This window comes from Pinus tabuliformis, chromosome 8, assembly GCF_031772625.1.
Source record: "Pinus tabuliformis cultivar Carrire ecotype Pingquan chromosome 8, CPIR1, whole genome shotgun sequence".
Taxonomy (NCBI): Eukaryota; Viridiplantae; Streptophyta; class Pinopsida; order Pinales; family Pinaceae; genus Pinus; species Pinus tabuliformis.
The window spans coordinates 571,673,978-571,692,726 of NC_142294.1; the positions used below are offsets into that span (position 1 = coordinate 571,673,978).

The 18,749-nt window shown below is 38.9% G+C and overlaps 1 protein-coding gene across 3 annotated transcripts in view; it reads left to right on the forward strand.

The window, feature by feature from the left end:
* The window catches only part of LOC149236751 (calcium-transporting ATPase 10, plasma membrane-type-like), a 207,725-nt gene that overhangs the window by 156,165 nt on the left and 32,811 nt on the right, over positions 1-18,749 (forward strand). For all 3 annotated transcript variants that reach the window (XM_089372491.1, XM_089372490.1, XM_089372489.1), the window contains one exon: positions 67-365. In XM_089372491.1, coding sequence (XP_089228617.1) covers positions 67-365 — 299 coding nt within the window. The remainder of the gene's footprint in view (positions 1-66; positions 366-18,749) is intronic.

Below are 18,749 nucleotides of genomic sequence, written 5' to 3' on the forward strand. Positions count from 1 at the left end.
TCTATTTTGGTAGCTTTTGTTGAAAACTTTGATATCTTCACATCCATTTTTTGTGTTGAACTGCAGGAACTGCCCCCCTCACTGCAGTTCAGTTGCTTTGGGTCAATCTGATTATGGATACACTTGGTGCTTTGGCACTGGCAACAGAACCTCCAAATGATGAGTTGATGAAAAGATTACCTGTAGGAAGAACTCAAAGTTTTATCAGTAATTCTATGTGGAGGAATATAATTGGTCAAAGTGTCTATCAACTCATTGTATTAGCAGTTTTGGAGATGGAAGGAATACGGCTTCTTCAGCTACATGGTTCTGATGCAGAATCAATTTTAAACACACTGATCTTTAATACATTTGTCTTCTGCCAGGTAATCTTTATCTATTGCTGTCTTGGAAGGTGAATATATTCTTTGACATTGTTTCTGACATACTAAGCATTTATTAAAGCCAACCCAATGTATTATGGAACCTGATGTCAGTGAAAAACTTGTTAAATAGATCATAGAGATACAGAATTTAACTCTTTTGGTGAAGTTTCTCTGAGTTGAGGAAAACATTCGAGCAGTTATTTGAGCTGTGACCCGATAATAAAAATAAATTCTTTTGAAGGCTAGAAATTAAGTAACCACTTCATTTGCTATTCAATTTTCTTTTTGTAGCTTTTCCATGTAAATTAATTCCAGACTGGTCTTGCCTGGAGTGCCATAAATGAAACCAGCATTTGCTGGAATAAGTTGTGCCAGAAACTCACCAGTACACTGAAAGATTCATACTCCTATTGAAAGCTGAAGTTGCACTCATTAGTTTCTTTTCCATCCAGACATGGTTTCATTTTTCCTGGATTCAGAAACCTTGACGAATTTTGATCCCCAAGCTGGGATTATGTTCAGGAGGTTTTAAGCTATGGCGTTTGCTCCTTAAGTTTTTGGGGTGAGGGCAAGAATATAGCCAAATATCTATTGGGTGAGACCATTCTTATGGAATTTGTCATCATTAAGATGATATAATTTCTTTCCAGTGATGCATTTTTTTTGGTTAATGGTGGGAAATTAATTGCATGACTAAGTGATTTAAGACACTATTGTTCTTGGCAAATACATCATCAATGCATTCTCTAACATAAATGATATAAATCTGCCAGAGCTGGATGGCATAAAACTGCAGGAGATGAGGCCCCTAAGCTGGAAAGGGGCCTGGACATGTGAGGAACTCAAAAATTCAGTTGAAGAGAGCTCAAAAGATAGGCTCCCATACTGTTTTGAAAGGAACAACACATGCAGTTGGTCTTTGACAGATTTTGGAACACTAATCCACTGAATTTGATTCTCGATAAGTAATTGAATTCAAACATGGGAGAAGCAATTTAGCTAGAAATCAAGATGAAATCCATGCTAGATATGATGTGACCCATCGATTGTAAAAATTGGCACCAATACTAGTGAGTCAAAACTTCAATAGATATTAGTATGATCCTAACAGTGTGAATAAATGAGCTGAGGTCACGAAGATGAATTATTCAGTTAGGGAGCAAGGATGATAATCCACTTGACAATTGCAAGTAAATCCATGAATGAGGAAGGTGGAAACCGAGGTACTAAGCCTATAGAACAAACTCCTAGCAAAAATGTGTCATGATTGATAGGGATAGAAGAATGACATTGAGAAACACCTTCAACCAACACGAGGTAGGAAGATATCTGATGAATAATTGAGACATAGACTTAAGGGTCATTCCATGCTACCCACTGTTTTGCTGGGCACTCGGATAATACATGGCATTCTGAGATGTAGCACAGCTATCAGTCATTCTACCTAGTACAGATTTTACTAACAAGAAGATCGTTGACCAAGGTGAAGGCATGTGGTGTGAAGAAAGTTTGCTATGGAAACTAAAATTGTGTCACTCTATGGTTACGTTACTCGGTAGCAGGGGATTCTTCATTACAAGTTTTTTTAAGGCATGTTGGACTGTACAAAACATAGACAGTGTACTGATTTCATGTCCGTTGTTCCACTATGGTATTGGCAGCCTGTAGGGCACGTTGAATTCCAACCGATTGAGGATGGTAAGTTTGGAGAATTCACAATTTAAAGGCTGTAAGTGCACTGTGTCTGGTCCTGTTTCAAGACAGCCTGCAGATTTAACACTGTTTCCAGTAGTGAAGTATATCTCCAGGAATCATGTAACAAAATTCAAGTAGCAAATGTATCAACAGAAAGAACACTCCAGTACAATGTTTCTTTTCAGATTATAAATGAATTCTGGTTGAACCTGATTTCATGCCTAGATCATCCTTCGGCCAAGCAGCCAAAAGACTAGAAATAATCTCCAGTAAACATGTAACAGCAGTCAAGTAGCAAAATGTATCAGCAGAAAGAGCACTCCAGCAGAATGTGTGCTCTAGTTTAGAAAGAATACTAGTTGAACCTGATTTCATGCCTGGAGCATCCTTGGGCCTAGCAGCCAAAAGACTAGAAACAATGGTCGCAGTGACCTTTCAGCATGTAACAAAGAATACTTTGAGCCTGTCTAAGGGAACACCTCACCTCTTATTGCTCACACTTTGGTTACAGTAAAAGGTAAGCTCAATATTGAAGGAAAAGGAATAATCAACCCTTGTATAGATACTGTATGCTCAGTCCTGTTCCTGGCAGCAGAATTACAAAGGGTGCATGATTTTGGAACATTTTTGTGGTTATGGTTATATATATTCCCAGCCTTCTTTCGTGTTTAATGGCTGACCTAAGACAAGATGCAGGAATGTTTGAGAAGACATATAGACTGAAGATTAAATTGATTTAAATTAGAGTTTTAAATCTGTGCCGACCTGTCCATATAACCAGAAGCAGTTTAACTTGAGACCATGAAGAGCTTGAAAGAAAAACATGTTGACCCACTTGTCCATATATAAAGGTGGATTTGAGGTTTAGTTGCTAAACCTTTGGAGTCAGATAAGTCCCTTTGGGTCCCAATTATTTCCCTTTGGAGGGTTTTGATATGGCATAATTGTCCACATGTCAATGGGGTGTTGCTTGCTTGATTAATAGGTGTGACTGTACATCTGAAGAGCCTTTGGAGGCTAAGCATGTGGCTTCTTGGAGACCGAATGTTGGGGTGGGGATGGTTGAGTGATTATTTGGGAGGCCATGGGTCCACCTGTGAAAGGATGAAAGGCAAGTTGTTGGGCAGTTTTGAAGTATTTTTTACACACTTGTAGAGCAGGTCATACCCATTTGGGGCTTATGGGTCCACTTTGGAGGGTTTGATGGCAGGTCTTGAAGACTTAGTGGAGATTCCTTGCACATTGAAGGACATTTGGAGGCTGGTTGCTGCACCAAAACACCCTTATACCCCTTCATAAGGCCTTTGGAGGCTGGTTGCCACACCAGAATCTTCTTATAACGTATGTGACATGGTTTGGGTTCGAATTCGAGTTCGGAAACAATTAAGTTCGATTCGAATTCAAATTTTCCGATTAGGTTCGTATGAGGTTCGGCATTAAGTTCGACTATATATATATGACATAAAATAATAAAAAATCAAAATCAATCGATAAAACTATATGTGTAGTAGTGAGCATCCACGAGCCACAAATCACGACCACTATTAACTTCACGCTCCGTGCGGCGGGGACAAGCAGTCTCTAGAAATTGAATTCAAGAAATTGCAGAGAATACAACACACAGCGACAACATTGAGCACAATAGAGCGAGTACCCTCAAACTGAAATTGGCTTGTGAAAATCAATCGACAACCATGGTAAATAAAGCCAAACCAGTGTCCACCTCGGGAAACTAATTGGTGGGAAGAGGAACAAGAGAAAGCCATGTGTTGCCCATGGTTTTTCTAATAAACCTTAAAACAACTGACAAAAACTTTCCGAAATCTAACCTCACCCCCAAAAAAATAAAATATAAAATTGGGCTTCAGGTTCGTCTTTAGGTTCGCCTTCAGGTTCGAATTCATTGAGGTTCAAGGTTCGAGTATCAGGTTCGCGGAACCTGAACGAATTTGAATTTTTTTTTGGGTTCGCCAAATTTCGAACCTCAAGGTTCAAATTCAGCGAACCCTATGACATAGCGCTTATAACCCTTCATAAAGTATTTGGAGGTGAGTTGCTGCACCAAAAACTTCTTGTACTCTTTGCTAGTGCCTCTTTTCCTTATACATGTGGCATGAATGCCCCTATGTATTATTTTGGATTTTTTTAATTGTTGAAGAGGGACTTTTTCCTTTGAATTTTTTTTTTTTTTTTGGGTAGGTAAGCACCCATGGGGGATCTGAACCAGTGACCTATCGCAAGGAGTGCCTTAACAGTGCACCCATTCATTGTCTATCCAAAGCCCCATGGGCTTTTCCTTTGAAATTTTCACTCTATTGCAGCAATTGGAAATTATTCTTCTAACTGAAATTATTATGTGCAATTTATTTGCTATTACGACAAACAATGAATAAAATCACAACTGCAATTTTCAACTAAAATAAAATGCATTGCAAAAATAAAACTAGAACTGAAAAATGGAGTATGCACAATAAAATTGACACCATTGTCTTTGGACAAATGTCATCGGAAAAACCCAATGTGGGAAAACTAGTGCAACAGATGAGGGTTTTATTATTATATGTAGCAGTGAAATATGAGTACAAAATATCTGGATGTCAAATTGGCAATCCTCAGGAAAATAATCTGGCCAAAACATTAGTGAGACAATTTTCTCACCTGATGCTAATCTTAACTTTGAAATTGGCATAAACTGGTTGCTAAAACACCCCTACGTTAGCCTCTGCACATACCAATTTGTATTGCCTCTGGAACTGCTTTGATGCTGTCGTTCTGCTAGAATCATCTTCTGAAAATAACTCGCTTGGCCTTATGGAATTTTTCCCGGCCACCAACAATTGAATCACCCTCTCCTTCAAATAAATCAAACTCCCTCTAACGCTGCCTGCACAGTCCTTACACAACCTCACTGAGCAATAACTCGACCTCTTGTTGTTGTCTCTCCGGAACTAGAAACTCCTTCGAAATCTCACTGCTGCTGCTTCTCAACTTCTGCTACTCGATCTCTTGCTTGAATTCCTTCCCTGGCTAAATCCTTTCTGTCTGGGAAATTCGATCTGCCTAGATCACCCACTCACTCTATGTATCTTCTCCAGCCCCATCATCCCGCTCTTATAATCCCTTGTTGGTGAACCAACGGGCATGATCAAATCTCCATCAACGACTCAGATCATCTCAAGTTTAATCTGTGTGAGTTTCTAGAGCATTCTCGATCTTTCTCAATTAATTGTTGTTAATTAATCAATTTTCCTAAGTTATGCTGGGACAATTTTTAATTATTGATTAATTAACTTAATTGAGTTGTCTCTAAGTGTTTTCTCCCGAAATCTTTTCTGGGTTTTGGAGATATTGTGTTTCTTAGCCTCTCTGACCAAAGTGGAGACTAGAACACCTATCTAATGCTACAAAAACTAACACTCCCTCATAGCAAGGAAGGTGTTCTACTATTTTTCTCCCGTAAAACCTTCCCTCATGTTGTTGATGTCTAACAACTATGACAACTTGTCACTACCCACCAAGCCACTGCCCATACTCTAATTCATTTGCCAACCCTGCAGCTGAACCCTACTGCATTTGTGTTGTTTTTGACACTGCATAGTACCACCCTGTACGGCTGCTAACTTTGCTCTGTGCTGCCTCTGATCTCATGCTGTTGTTGCAACAACTACTACAACTGAAAATCAAACTTTGAGTCAATTGTGTCCTTGGACTTGCTCTGCAAGTGTCTCTTGAGTCTCTGACTGCAACTAGCTGTGAAAATTTCTAAATCTAACAAACCAGAAATGCTACTGTAGTAAACTGATTTGCATTACCTACTTGTGCTCTTCTGTTTAATAAGTTATTTCCAGAATTATTCAGAAAATATTATTGCAAATACACTGCAGCCTACACCAATATACAAATCAAGTACTGAAAAAATAAATGAGACAACCACACAAAGGACACACTTATTTTTAGACTAAACATCCCTGGAAAAACCCAATGTGGGAAGATCGATGCAATAGATATGGGGGTTTTATTATTAAGGAAATTTCTGAATACAACTAGGGTGCCAAATACGGCTCACCCAACAGAGAATAAACCCAGCAGAAGTACCTCTATTTGGAGACAGATATTTTGGCGAATCCAACAACTGGATGAACAAACCCCACAGGTGATTGCACTGCCCCCAGTGTTGTGCAGCGATGGCTGCTCCCAGCTCTGCGCTGGAACTGCTTCACCTCCTCTAGGAGCCATGTCACCCTCCTAGCGATCCTTCCTGGCTCGGAAATCGAGTTGCTAAACTGCTGCTCAATTTGCCTCATAGAAACCCCAGTGCTGCCTCTAAGTGATTGCGTTAGCTCCTCTAGCCTCTGCGTCACCTTTCTGGAGCTGTGTTGTCTCTCCCTGGTGTTGTGCTGCCTCTTTGCTATGTATTCTCGGCCTTGGATTGAAGTCCCTTTGCCGAACTGCCCCTCTCTGCCCTAGAAACTTACTCTGAAATTCTCATCAAACCACGCCCAAAATTTTGCATTAGCTCAAGTGTTGCTCTCTCTATGTGTATTCTCCAATTGACCCCAAGCCTCCTTCAATACTTTTCTTGTTGAGAAATCAATGACCGTGATCTAATCTCTAATCAACGGCTAAGAGTAAATTAGACTTGATCCTCATCTCTTAGAAGCTTCTCACCCATATTTTTATTAATACCCATTGATATTTTAATTTTCCCAAGTTTAGAGTTAGGAATCCCATTAAAAATATTAATATTTTTAATAAAATACAATCCAGGTGGAATTTCATCAAATGATTTCAAGGTCTTAGAAATCTCATGTGTTCTAGCCCCTCCACAAAATTTCGGAGCTAGAGCACATCCGATGCTAACCAAAAATCAACACTCCCTCTTAGCGAGGAATGTGCTATAGGAATACTTCCTAGCAGAAGTTTCAAACTGATCCACGACCTCGGTCCTTTGCATTGCTGATGCTCAGCTTGCTGCCCCTCATCCACTACGTTGCTGCAATATGTACTGCTTCCCATGACACTGCAACTGTGACTGCTACATATGTATTGCAGCTCCCGCTCAATATGCTGCATCATGCTGCCCATAGCACTGCCACTGCTAACTGTTGCACTGCAACTCAGTTGATGAGAAGAAAGAAACTGAAAAGTCACCCAAAAACTGACATGATGGTCAGTCTAGATACCCTGTGATGTTGAAGCTACCTCTTCTGCTAATCTGTGTTGACCCTTTGATGCTACTACGCTGCTGTTGTATTTGCTTAGTGCCTCCTGCACTGCTCAACACTCTATTGCGTTGCTTCTGACTTTCGCAGTCTAGCTTTGCCGCTGTCGCTCCATCATCCCTCGCACCAACTGACTCCCGTATTCTGCTACTGTCATTAAGGGATCCCGTAGCCGTATGTGATGCGACTACCATCTCTCCCAAATAGAAATGTCGAATTGGTTCTCTTCTCCCTCTTTTGCTGCTGTCCCAACAAAACTCGGATTTGGATTTCTTTGGCGATAGAAATCCTCTAAGGAACAAGTTCCCTCAGAATTTTGATTTCCTTCACGGAAATCCTTCTTCCTACCACTGTTGAACCACCCCTCTTTGATCTCTCTTTGCCGCTACTCAGCACTGGATCTAGATTTCTTGGCAAGAAATATTCTGAGGAATTGGTTCCCTCTACTTTGCTTCTGCCCCACTAGGTACTATTCTACACCAAAAGAATCAACACCCCACTAGCAACTCCAGATAAAATCTGTGCTGCACCTCTAGCCACGACAACCGGAAAAACGAGACTCAACAGTCTCTGCGCTGCCCTCTACAGCAACAATGTCACCCAATCAGTCTGACGCAGGCTTTGCATGAGCCTCCCTTGGTGACTGCGTCACCCCTCCTCTACTCTCTCGGCCAGAAACTGCGCTGTCTCTTGGGACAGTTGCCTTTGCACACAAATTTTCTTTTGTTCTTTCGTCGATGGTCTCAGTCCTCCTTGATCTGCAATTACTTTGATACCATGTGAAAATATCTGAATCTAACAAAGCATAAATTCTACTGCAGTAAACTAATTTGCATTACCTAGTTGTGTTCTTTAGTTTACAAGTTATTTTCAGAATTATTCAGAAAATATTAATGCAAATACACTGTAGCCTACAACAATATACAGATCAAGTACTGAAAAAATAAATGAGACAACCACACAAAGGACAGTTATTTTTGGACTAAACGTCCCCGGAAAAATCCAATGTGGGAAATCCGGTGCAACAGATATGAGGGTTTTATTATTAAGTAGATTTCTGAATACAACTATGGTGCCAAATCTGGCTCACCCAAACGAGAATAAACCTAGTAGAAGTACCTTCATCTGGAGACATATTTTGGGGAATCCAACAACTGGATGAACAAACCCCACAGGTGACTGCGCTGTCCCAGTGTTGTGCAGCGATGGCTGCTCCCAGCGCAGCATTGGAATTGCGTCACCCTCCCAGTGATCCTTTTTGGCTCAAAAATCGATTTCTTTAACTGCTGCTCGATTTGCCTAACAGAAACCCCAATGCTACCTCTAAGTGACTGTGTCAACTCCTCTAGCCTCTGTGTCACGCTTCTAGAGATGCGTTGTCTCTCCCTGTCGCTGTGCTGCCTCTCTGCTATGTATTCTCAGCCTTGGACTGAAGTCCCTCTGCCAAAGCGCCCCTCTTTGCACTAGAAACTTACTCCGAAATTCTCAGCAAACCACGCTATAGAATTTCGAATTAGCTCAAGTGTTGCTGTGTGTGTGTGTATTCTCCAACTGGCCCCAAGCCTCCTTTTATATTTTTCCTGTTGAGAAATCAACCACTGTGATCTAATTTCTAATCAATGGCTAAGATTAAATTACACTTGATCCTCATCTCTTAGAAGCTTCTCACCCATATTTTTATTAATACCCATTAATATTTTAATTTTCCTAATTTAGACTTAGGAACCCCATTAAAAATATTAATTAAATTAATAAAATACAATCTGTGTGGAATTTCACGAAATGATTTCTGGGTCTTGGAGATCTCATGTGTTCTAGCCCCTCCACAAAATTTCAGAGCTAGAGCACATCCGATGCTACCCAAAAATCAACACTAGCTTTTGCATTGTTTATTGAGTGTGTCTATGCTCTAACTAGGCCCCCCCCCCCAAATAATTGACTGCAACTAGTTCTGCTATTATCCCTCGTGATCTGATTGCGCCAAGATGACGCTAATCCATATGCTTCTAAAATTGTGGGCCTTGTAGAAAGGGTAATGATCTGCGAGGAAGCATCTGTCTGATGTTGTCCTGCATGGATCTTGCCCAAATCTTCGTAACTCTCGGAACTAGAGTTCAAGATCTCCCTACCTCTCTCCTGGAGGTATAGTTGCATCCTAAGCGAATTCGTCCTCCAACCTATTGGACAAATTATCAGTTGCTGTTGAAGTTGTTGCTTGCTCCTGCTTCTCCTTCTTGTCCTTCTTCTTCTTGGGACACTAGGTACTGTGGTGACCAAACTCACCACATCTGAAGCACTTGATCTTCGACAAATATTTCTTCTTTTCTTCTCCCTTTGAGCTTTGTCCTTGATTGAGACTTTTCTTTGCCTTCCCCACCGATGTAAGGGCCACATTTGTAAGGGCCGAGAACAGAAGTAAAGAAAGCAGTAAGGAATTTATCACATGTAAAGACCAAAAAACTGATAGACAGAAACAGTAAAGAATTTTAAAGCAGGTACCTACCTGAACTGCTACCTGGACTGCTGCCGATGATGTTGCCTGCGGCTACGCCGCTCCAATTACCGGGAGACCAATTCCTCCCAGCCAGACTAAGCAGAGCCTGGCTGCTCAATCCAGTAAGCTTCTCACAGGAGCTCACTGTCCCCCGTGCCCAGAACCTCAGAATGCCTAAAGCTCTTCCAATGGTCAATTTTCTTCCTCTGGTTTGCCCTCCTGGTTCTCTCCTGATTTTCTCCTCCTCCTTTTTCCTCCGTTCTTCCCCCCGCCTTCGCATGCATTTCAGACTCTCAGATATTTATCCATCTGATCTATTTTGTTTATACATGTACTTTGTTTATGTCACCAAGTTTGGTTTATGCATCACCTTTTATATAAGGTTTTAAATTTCATTTTTATTATAAAGTTTAATTTTTAAATTTTATTTTTATTATAAAGTTTAATTTTATATATTTTATGAAGTTTAAATTTATATTTATTATAAAGTTTAATTCATATTTATTTTAAAGTTTAACTCATATTTATTTTTAATATGAAGTTTATCATATCAGTTTTAATATAAAGTTTATAACTTTATATTAGTTAATTAGTTTAGATGGGTCGTTACATACACTCCCCCTTCAAAAAACTTCGTCCCGAAGTTAGAGTTTTTATCTTATCTGATTACTTATGATAGTAATTAGTACCCCCTTCTTAGATTTTAAAATTTTTGTTTTAATATCAAGAGACTATAAAATTAGAGTTTTAGGTTTATGATTTTAATGGATAAATCTTACCCTACCCAGGTTCCCAAGCTATTCTAAAATCATCCTATCCTTCCTAATCTCTTCCGCTCCCATCCTACCCGTCTTCTACTGGAGTATGCCATGGCGTCAATTTTACTGACCTAACTATTCATAAACTCTAAGGTGACAGCGTCGGTTATACCGACCTGATTCCCAGTAGGCATCCGACAGTCATCATCACACGTTTAGGGGAGCGTGATTCACACAGTCCTCGCATGACTCCAGGGTTCGGAGGATAAATGGTGGGTAACACCTCCACCCTTCCCAGTGGAATTAGGGCTAATACCTTATCATAGAATCACTTTGAGCTTTAATTGTTCTGAGGTTTTGTCATCACGTGGTTATCCTGGTAACTGTTTATTATCTACAATCATACACTTACCCATGCATTTGTAAAATGTGCATCAGCATATTCAAAATAACTCATATATTATTCACATATGACACTACAGTATAACATATTTTTCCATATTCCATGCATGTCTTTTGACTTTCATCTAGAATGTATTCACTTCTTGACTTCTATTCCATTGTTCATGTTGACATGCATAAATAAAACAGATTTATAATATCTTAATTTCTATCAGAAGTAAAATCATTTAACGGCCTTTAACTTTACCTTGACAACTATAATTTAGTAAAATGAACCACATATATCGTTTTGGTATCCATGTACCAGCAGAAATTAAACATATATTATGTCACAAAATTTCACGTTTATTTATAATCATTCAAAATGTTTCTGAGTCTCTGATTGTAGTGAAGTAAATATATACTAAACATAGTTTAAAGTTCTTCAAAATTGACATAGATTAGGGTATCTTTGACATATGTCCTCTAAATTTTCCCAAGTTGCTGATCCAGGACTATACTTGTCCCATTGGATCTTAACTTGGTCCACCAGGCGGTTCCTCAGCTGTCGAACCCTACATTCCAGTATACGTAACGGTTCGACCGTTACGACTCCTTTGTTCTATACCTGCAATTCCTTCCATTGAAGGTTATGAGATAGATCAGCTATATAATGCCTTGATACAGAAACATGAAATACATTATGCAGGTGAGGTGGTAGGGCAAGACGATAGGTAACATGTCCAACTCTTTCCATGACTCTAAATGGTCCAATAAATCGGGGTGACAACTTTGTCCCTTTTCCGAATCGAATAGTACTTTTATTTGGTTTGATGCGGATGAAGACCTGATCCCCTACTTTATACCTCCTATCAATTCGGTGAGCATCAGCATAATTCTTTTGTCTATCTTGTGCTTCCTTTAATCGTTGTCTAATTTGTCTTACCTGCGCTTCCATTTCATGGATTAATTCTGGCCCTATTATCACTCAATCTTCTAACATGTCCCAACTTAACGGTGTTCTACAACGTCTGCCATATAAAGCTTCAAATGGAGGCATCCCAATCGAACTGTGGTAACTGTTGTTGTATGCGAATTTGACTAAGGGTAAGTACTTTTCCCAGTGTGATTGCTGATCCATCACATACATTCGCAACATGTCTTCAAGTACTTGATTTACTCTTTCAGTTTGCCCATCAGTCTCAGGATGGTAATCAATGCTTAAATTTAGCTGAGTACCTAAGGCTGTTTGCATGCAAGTCCAGAATATGGAAGTGAATCGTGAATCTCTATTAGATATAATCTTCTTAGGTACTCCATGAAATCTAATAACTTTATTTATGAATACTCGAGCTACGTCAACAACATCGTAAGTATCTCTTACGGGAATGAAATGGGCGCTTTTTGTTAATTTATCCACCACTACCAAAATGGCATTGTGTCTTTGAGAAGTAAGAGGTAGTCCAGTGATAAAATCCATAGAAATGGTCTCCCATTTAGACATAGGAATGTCGTGGGGTTGTATGAGGCCTGCTGGGTGACAATGATCTGCCTTTACTTGCTGACATTCCAAACATTTTGCAACAAATTGAGTGATATCACACTTCATGCCTGCCCAAAAGAAGAGTTTCTTGGTATCCGCATACATTTTCCCTACTCCAGGATGAGCACAATATACTGCTCTGTGGGCTTCCCCAAGGATGGTATCTCGAAGATCTTTATCATCAGGAATATACATCCTTCCATGGAATCGTAAGATTCCATCGTTTTCTAGATCATATCCCTCAAATTTAGATTCTTTTGCCCTTTTACCCTCAAGACTTGCTCTCACCTTTAAATACCAGCTGTCTTTTATAAGATGATCCAGTACTCGTTGTCTTAAGTCTACTTTAATGGGTATGAGAGAAAATATCCGAGGTCTTCTGCTTAAAGCATCTGCTACTACATTTTCTTTTCCCTTAATGTATGATATTCCGAAGTCATATTCACTTAGGAATTCACTCCATTGCCTTTGCCTGGCATTTAAGTCTCTTTGGGTGAACAAATATTGTAGACTTTGATGGTCGCTTTTAAGTGTAAAACTTCGTCCCACTAGATAATGTCTCCAAATTTTTAAAGCTAGCACTACAGTGGCTAATTCTAAATCGTGAGTAGCATAGAGTTCTTCATGAAGTTTTAACTTTCTGGAAGCATATGCTATCACTCCTCTATCCTGCATCAATACTGCACCCAGTCCTTGTTTGGATGCATCAGTACATACCGTAAAGTCTTTGTCCATGTCAGGGACTCTTAGGATTGGTGTACTGGTGAGTAGTCTTTTGAGTTTAGAGAATGCTTTGTTACATTCCTCGGTCCATTCATACTTAACACCTTTACGCTGAAGGGTTGTAATTGGCTTTGCGATTTTGGAGAATCCCTCCACAAATCTTCGGTAATAACCGGCTAAACCCATAAAGCTTCGTATCTCATGTGCATTTTTCAGTATTGGCCAATCCATGATCGCTTTTACCTTCTCAGGATCTACTGAAATCCCTTCACCTGATATGATGTGTCCCAAATAATGAATCCTTTCCTGAAAGAATGAACACTTGGATAGTTTTCCATACAACTGGCATTCTCTAAGACATGACAATACTATCCGCAAATGATCTTCATGCTCTTTCTTATTCTTGGAATAGATGAGAATATCATCTAAAAAGACTTGCACAAATTGATCAAGATATTCACGGAAAACACTGTTCATAAGCTTCATGAATATGGTTGGCGCATTTGTTAACCCAAATGGTACCACAGTAAATTCATAATTTTCAAAACGTGTCCGGAATGTAGTCTTAGAAATATCATTTTCAGAAATCCTTAGCTGATGATAGCCTGATCGAAGATCAATTTTTGAAAAGACAGCAACTCCTTTCATTTGATCGAAAAGATCGCTGATTCGAGGCATAGGGTATTGATTCTTTATTGTAGCTCGATTCAAGTCTCAATAATCTATGCATAATCTTAAAGATCCATCTTTATTCTTCACAAAAATTACAGGAGCGCCCCAAGGTGATGTACTAGGCTGAATGTGCCCTATATTCAGTAGTTCCTTTAATTGAATTTGGAATTCCTGAAGTTCTGGCGCTGACATTCTATAAGGCGTTTTAGAGATCGGTTGGGTACCTGGTTTTAATTCAATAGTGAGATCCAATTCTCTTACCGGGGGTAATCTAGGTAGTTCTTTTGGAAATACATCCGGGAATTCGGCTAACACCGGATATTGTCCTAAGGATGGTCCTTTTCCTTCGCTTACTTCTTGAATTACATAAGCCTGACAACCTTTCCTTAAACAACGCTTCATCTGCATTGCTGAAATGTAGCGTAAAGATACTTCCCTCTTGATTCCTTGAATTTGGATTACTTCTCCTTCATCATTTATGCCTAGAATTCTTTTCCCATAACAATCTATCCAAGCTTGGTGAGCTTCTAGCCAATCCATACCTATGATAAGATCATACATTCCTAACACTGTGACATAAACTTTCAGTTTAGTCGAACAGACCCCTAGGTCAATTTTGCATTGATCCACACTCAAGCCCACGGTTTGGAGTTCTCCTGAGGCCATTTCCACTTGATGGAAATCATTTTGTCTACGAGCTGCCAACCCACATTTGTTTAATGCATATGACAAAATGAAACTATCTGTGGCACCAGTATCAAATAAGATTTTGAGTTTTATACCATTGATAATACCTGAAGATTCCACTACAGTGGATTGATGTGCTGCTTGGTCGTTGCTGACTACTGCGTGAATTCTATGATTACCTCGATTGTTTGATATCGGTTCCTTTCCAGTCCTATGCAATATATTCGACGAAGCTTCTGGACAGTCACGTTGAAAATGCGGTCCCCCACATCCCCAACAATTAAGCTGCGTTGATCCTCTTGAATCAGGACATGAATTTCTAGAGAACAAGCTTCGTCCTCTCATGTTGATTCCTCTCGAATTTCTTCCTCTACTGGCAGTCCCTCGAGATGTCCATGGACTGGTGTTTGATGATTCCGCGGCTATAGTATTTACTGCCATGGGAGCTCTTGTCCCTACATTTCTTGGGGTAAACCTGTTACCATAAGGTGGCCTCGAGCTACCTCCTCTGAAGAAGTTTCGGGGAGTCTTTCCTGGAAATCCTGATTGGAAAGGCCCTACTGGCCCCATATCTTTTTTGATTCCAAGGTGCTCTTCTGCATAACGGCCACATTCGACTGCCTCGGCTACTGATGATGGTTTCCACATGCTCACCAAGGCTCTGATGCGAGGATTTAACCCAAATATGAAGCGTTCAGCTTGACGTTCGTCAGAATCTAAGTAGTGAATGTATTTTACAAACTCCATAAACCTTATCTCGTATTCTTCCACTGTTTTATTTCCCTGAATTAATGTATGAAAGGCTCTGGCTTGCTGTTGTTGATAGTAAGGAGGTAAATACTTTGCGCGGAACTTTTCCTCAAATAGTTCCCAAGGGACATTATCCGATGTAAGGTGCAGCCGCTTCTCTAGATTTCCCCACCAAATCAAGGCACTTTCCTTCAATTGAAACACGACAATTTTTGTTTTTGCTAAAGAAGAATATTCTCTTAGCCTTAAGCATCTGTTCATTCCTTCTAACCATGCTTCAGCGCGTTCACCTGCTCGACCTCCTGAGAATTCTGGGAGTCTAATTTTCTGAAGCTCCCTAGAAATGTCTTCTTTCGATCTTCTGGGCTCAAAATTATTTGGTTCCGCTGAACTGGTGGCTACATGCTGAAATTCCTCTTTGGTTTTAGCCTTAGTTGATTCTTTTAATGTCTCCAATAAGGCTTCCAAAGAGTTCATTATCACAGTCAACTCTGGCGCTGGGGCGTTTGATGTTGATAATGGTCTTGGTGGTGACGATGGTGATGGGGATGATGATGGCGACGGTGGCGGCATTAATGGTGGTGATGCTGCCTGATCACGTCGTCGTCGCTCATACGTCCTTACCATTGTAATGGTTCCTGAACACATAATAAAATTCTATAAAAATTTTGAGGTAGACAACCGAATTTAACACATAATTTTCTTTTGCAACTTCACATTCATAAACGGGTATAGTTTTGCTATTTTTATCCGCTAGGCGGATCTTACTGGTACCGAGGTCAAGGAGGGTGGTCTCGCGACCTCCTTGTCCTAATGCAGGGTATTCTATCCTAATATGAATAATGCAGAAGTGTATGGTTATTAGCTCCTAAGGTAAGACATCTAAAGTTTATTTACCAAATAACATCCATGATTGAAAAATGTTAAATGTCTCGTTACAATGTACATTGGTAACATACCCGTCATACCTCAATCTAGCTATTACATTTAAGGAAGGTCATACATATTTATATTCTGAATATATTACTTGGATATGGATTAAATCTATAAAAATGAAGGGTTGTTTTGGTTCCATATCAGTTTGACCTTTAGCCGAAAAATTTACCCTAGACATGTCATGATTAAAATCTAGAAGAGATATAGTTCAGCAGTATATCATAAAAAGTAGATTGGGTTTAAACGGAGGAAATAAATTAGGGTAAAATGTGATTATGATTTTTAGAACCAGTTTTGTTTAAGGACTCCGTCAAAGGATATAATTAGTACAATTTTGTTCTCTAAAGGATGCTTTGGAAAGTAGTTTTTATAACTTGCACATAATACTTTAATGGTTGATGCAAATGCAAATTGACTGCAATAGGATTCATAGAAAATTTGTGCTATCATAAGTTCAGATTTCAAAATATTGGGCAGAAAACTAGCATAGATTTTATCTGAGAATTTTCGCTGTTCCTTTCAACTAGAAACTGGCAATCCTAGGAGGCTATGAATGATCAAACAACATATCAGGGAACCTATCAAGTTAGAATTGCTTGCTGTCAAGGAACATAAAAAGGAACCTGTTAGAATGGTTCATAAAGGCTGCATGCTAGGGCCAATCAGCATGTGCATACCTAGAAAAATGCCAAAAGATAAAGTATCCTAGAAATTTGTCATTTTAAAAGTGTGTGCCATCACCTATTGACTAGTGAATCCATTTGAACAAAGAGAAAAGATAATTTCCAAGCAACTGTAAATTGAGGTAAGGACCAGAACAAACTTTATAAGATCAGCCACAAAAGTTACTTCGTAGGTAGAGTTAACATACATGCATAACTTTGAAAAGGAATCACCTAAAAAGGGTTGAAACAAAATCTTCATGTGATAAATGTGTCAGATACATGGTCAAATGAAGTTGAGGATTATCAAGATATGCTTTTGAAGTATGCAAGTTTATTTGGAAGGAGCACTCACTAGACCTAGATCAGAAGGTTGCGCTACCATTGCGCCACGGATCCCTGCCTCTAAACAGAAATGACTTGATGATCAATTCTGCTCACTGTTCAGAAGAGAAGATCCTCTAAAAACATAATTTGAATGATGAACTTTTGAGATCTTTCAGCTGAATGAAATCAGTCAACTGGAGCCCTTATCAAAAGATGAAAAAGGCTAGAACGATGCTAAAATTCTGGTGAATTGTATGTGATAAGTTTTTTATTTTTTATTTTTATTTTTTTTTTAAGTCTGTTTTTACTATCTATTTCATTTCTCTTTCTGGGTTTTTTTTTTTTGAACATTACTTTATTATATTCTTTATTCCTCCATTATGCTCTTTATTATATATATATATATTTGCCTTTGGTTCGGGCCCCATAAAATTCCTCTTATTTACACTCTTATTCTGTATCTTTTTCTTTCCTTCAATCTTATTATATTTCTTTCTGTTCACTTACCTTTATATATATATATATATTTTATGCGTTACTCATTTCTACTTTATTATATATAGATTTTATCTATTGCAATTTTAAGATAACACATTCAAGATCCAAGCGACGGAGAGACCCACAAGTGGAACTACAGGCACTATGCGTCAATTCGCAAGACAATTTCCCAGTAATTAATGTAAATATATAAGTAGAAATTTTAAAGGACATTTTTGTTTTCCACGTCTGCCAATGCCACCTGGGCATCCAGAACCAGAAAATTGAGTTCTTCTTTATGCCGTCATAGCGTGATATAAAAGTGATTTTATTTCAATCGTTGCTAGGTATATATATATATATATATTTTTGTATTTAACTCTTACGGTGTTATTTAAAGTGTCAACATAACAGATCCTGCTCATTACCAATGTAACGTGTTTATCATTAAACCACAAGAACAGGACTTGGCTTATTTGTGATCTTGTGGTTAATAATATTAATGCTATGTTTGATGTCACGGGTTCGATTAACAGCACGGGGATATGACTAAAGAATTGAAAAGCGGTACTTTATAGTACCCACCCATTTTTTTTTCATGTTTATAAATCAAACAACTGTGAACCTTTTTTTTGTATACAACCCATGGCTTCTGAAACGCTGGACAAAATATATTTTAAATGAATTTAAATATTTATGATTATGTTTTAAAGGCTCCAGTTCGAATATATAGTTTATAATATACATTAGCGATATAATTTATTGCCATTCGTCAACAGAGATTTATTCCATGGCCACGGGTTAGATAGAAAAGGGAGATCTACGTGCCTCCCGGCTTTCCTCCCACAGGTTCATACCGTCTGGCCCTTACGTGTCATCCAATCCGTGTGAATTTGATATATTTCTTAGATAGCTACGATCCTGAAACCTATTTTGAACGCAGGCTTGGAGAGTCGAATTTTTCGAAATTCATAGGAATATTTGGTGCATATACGTCATTCTTTTGCGGGCAACATGTGCTTATGCTCTGTTGAAAAAAATAATTTGCTGCAATCAA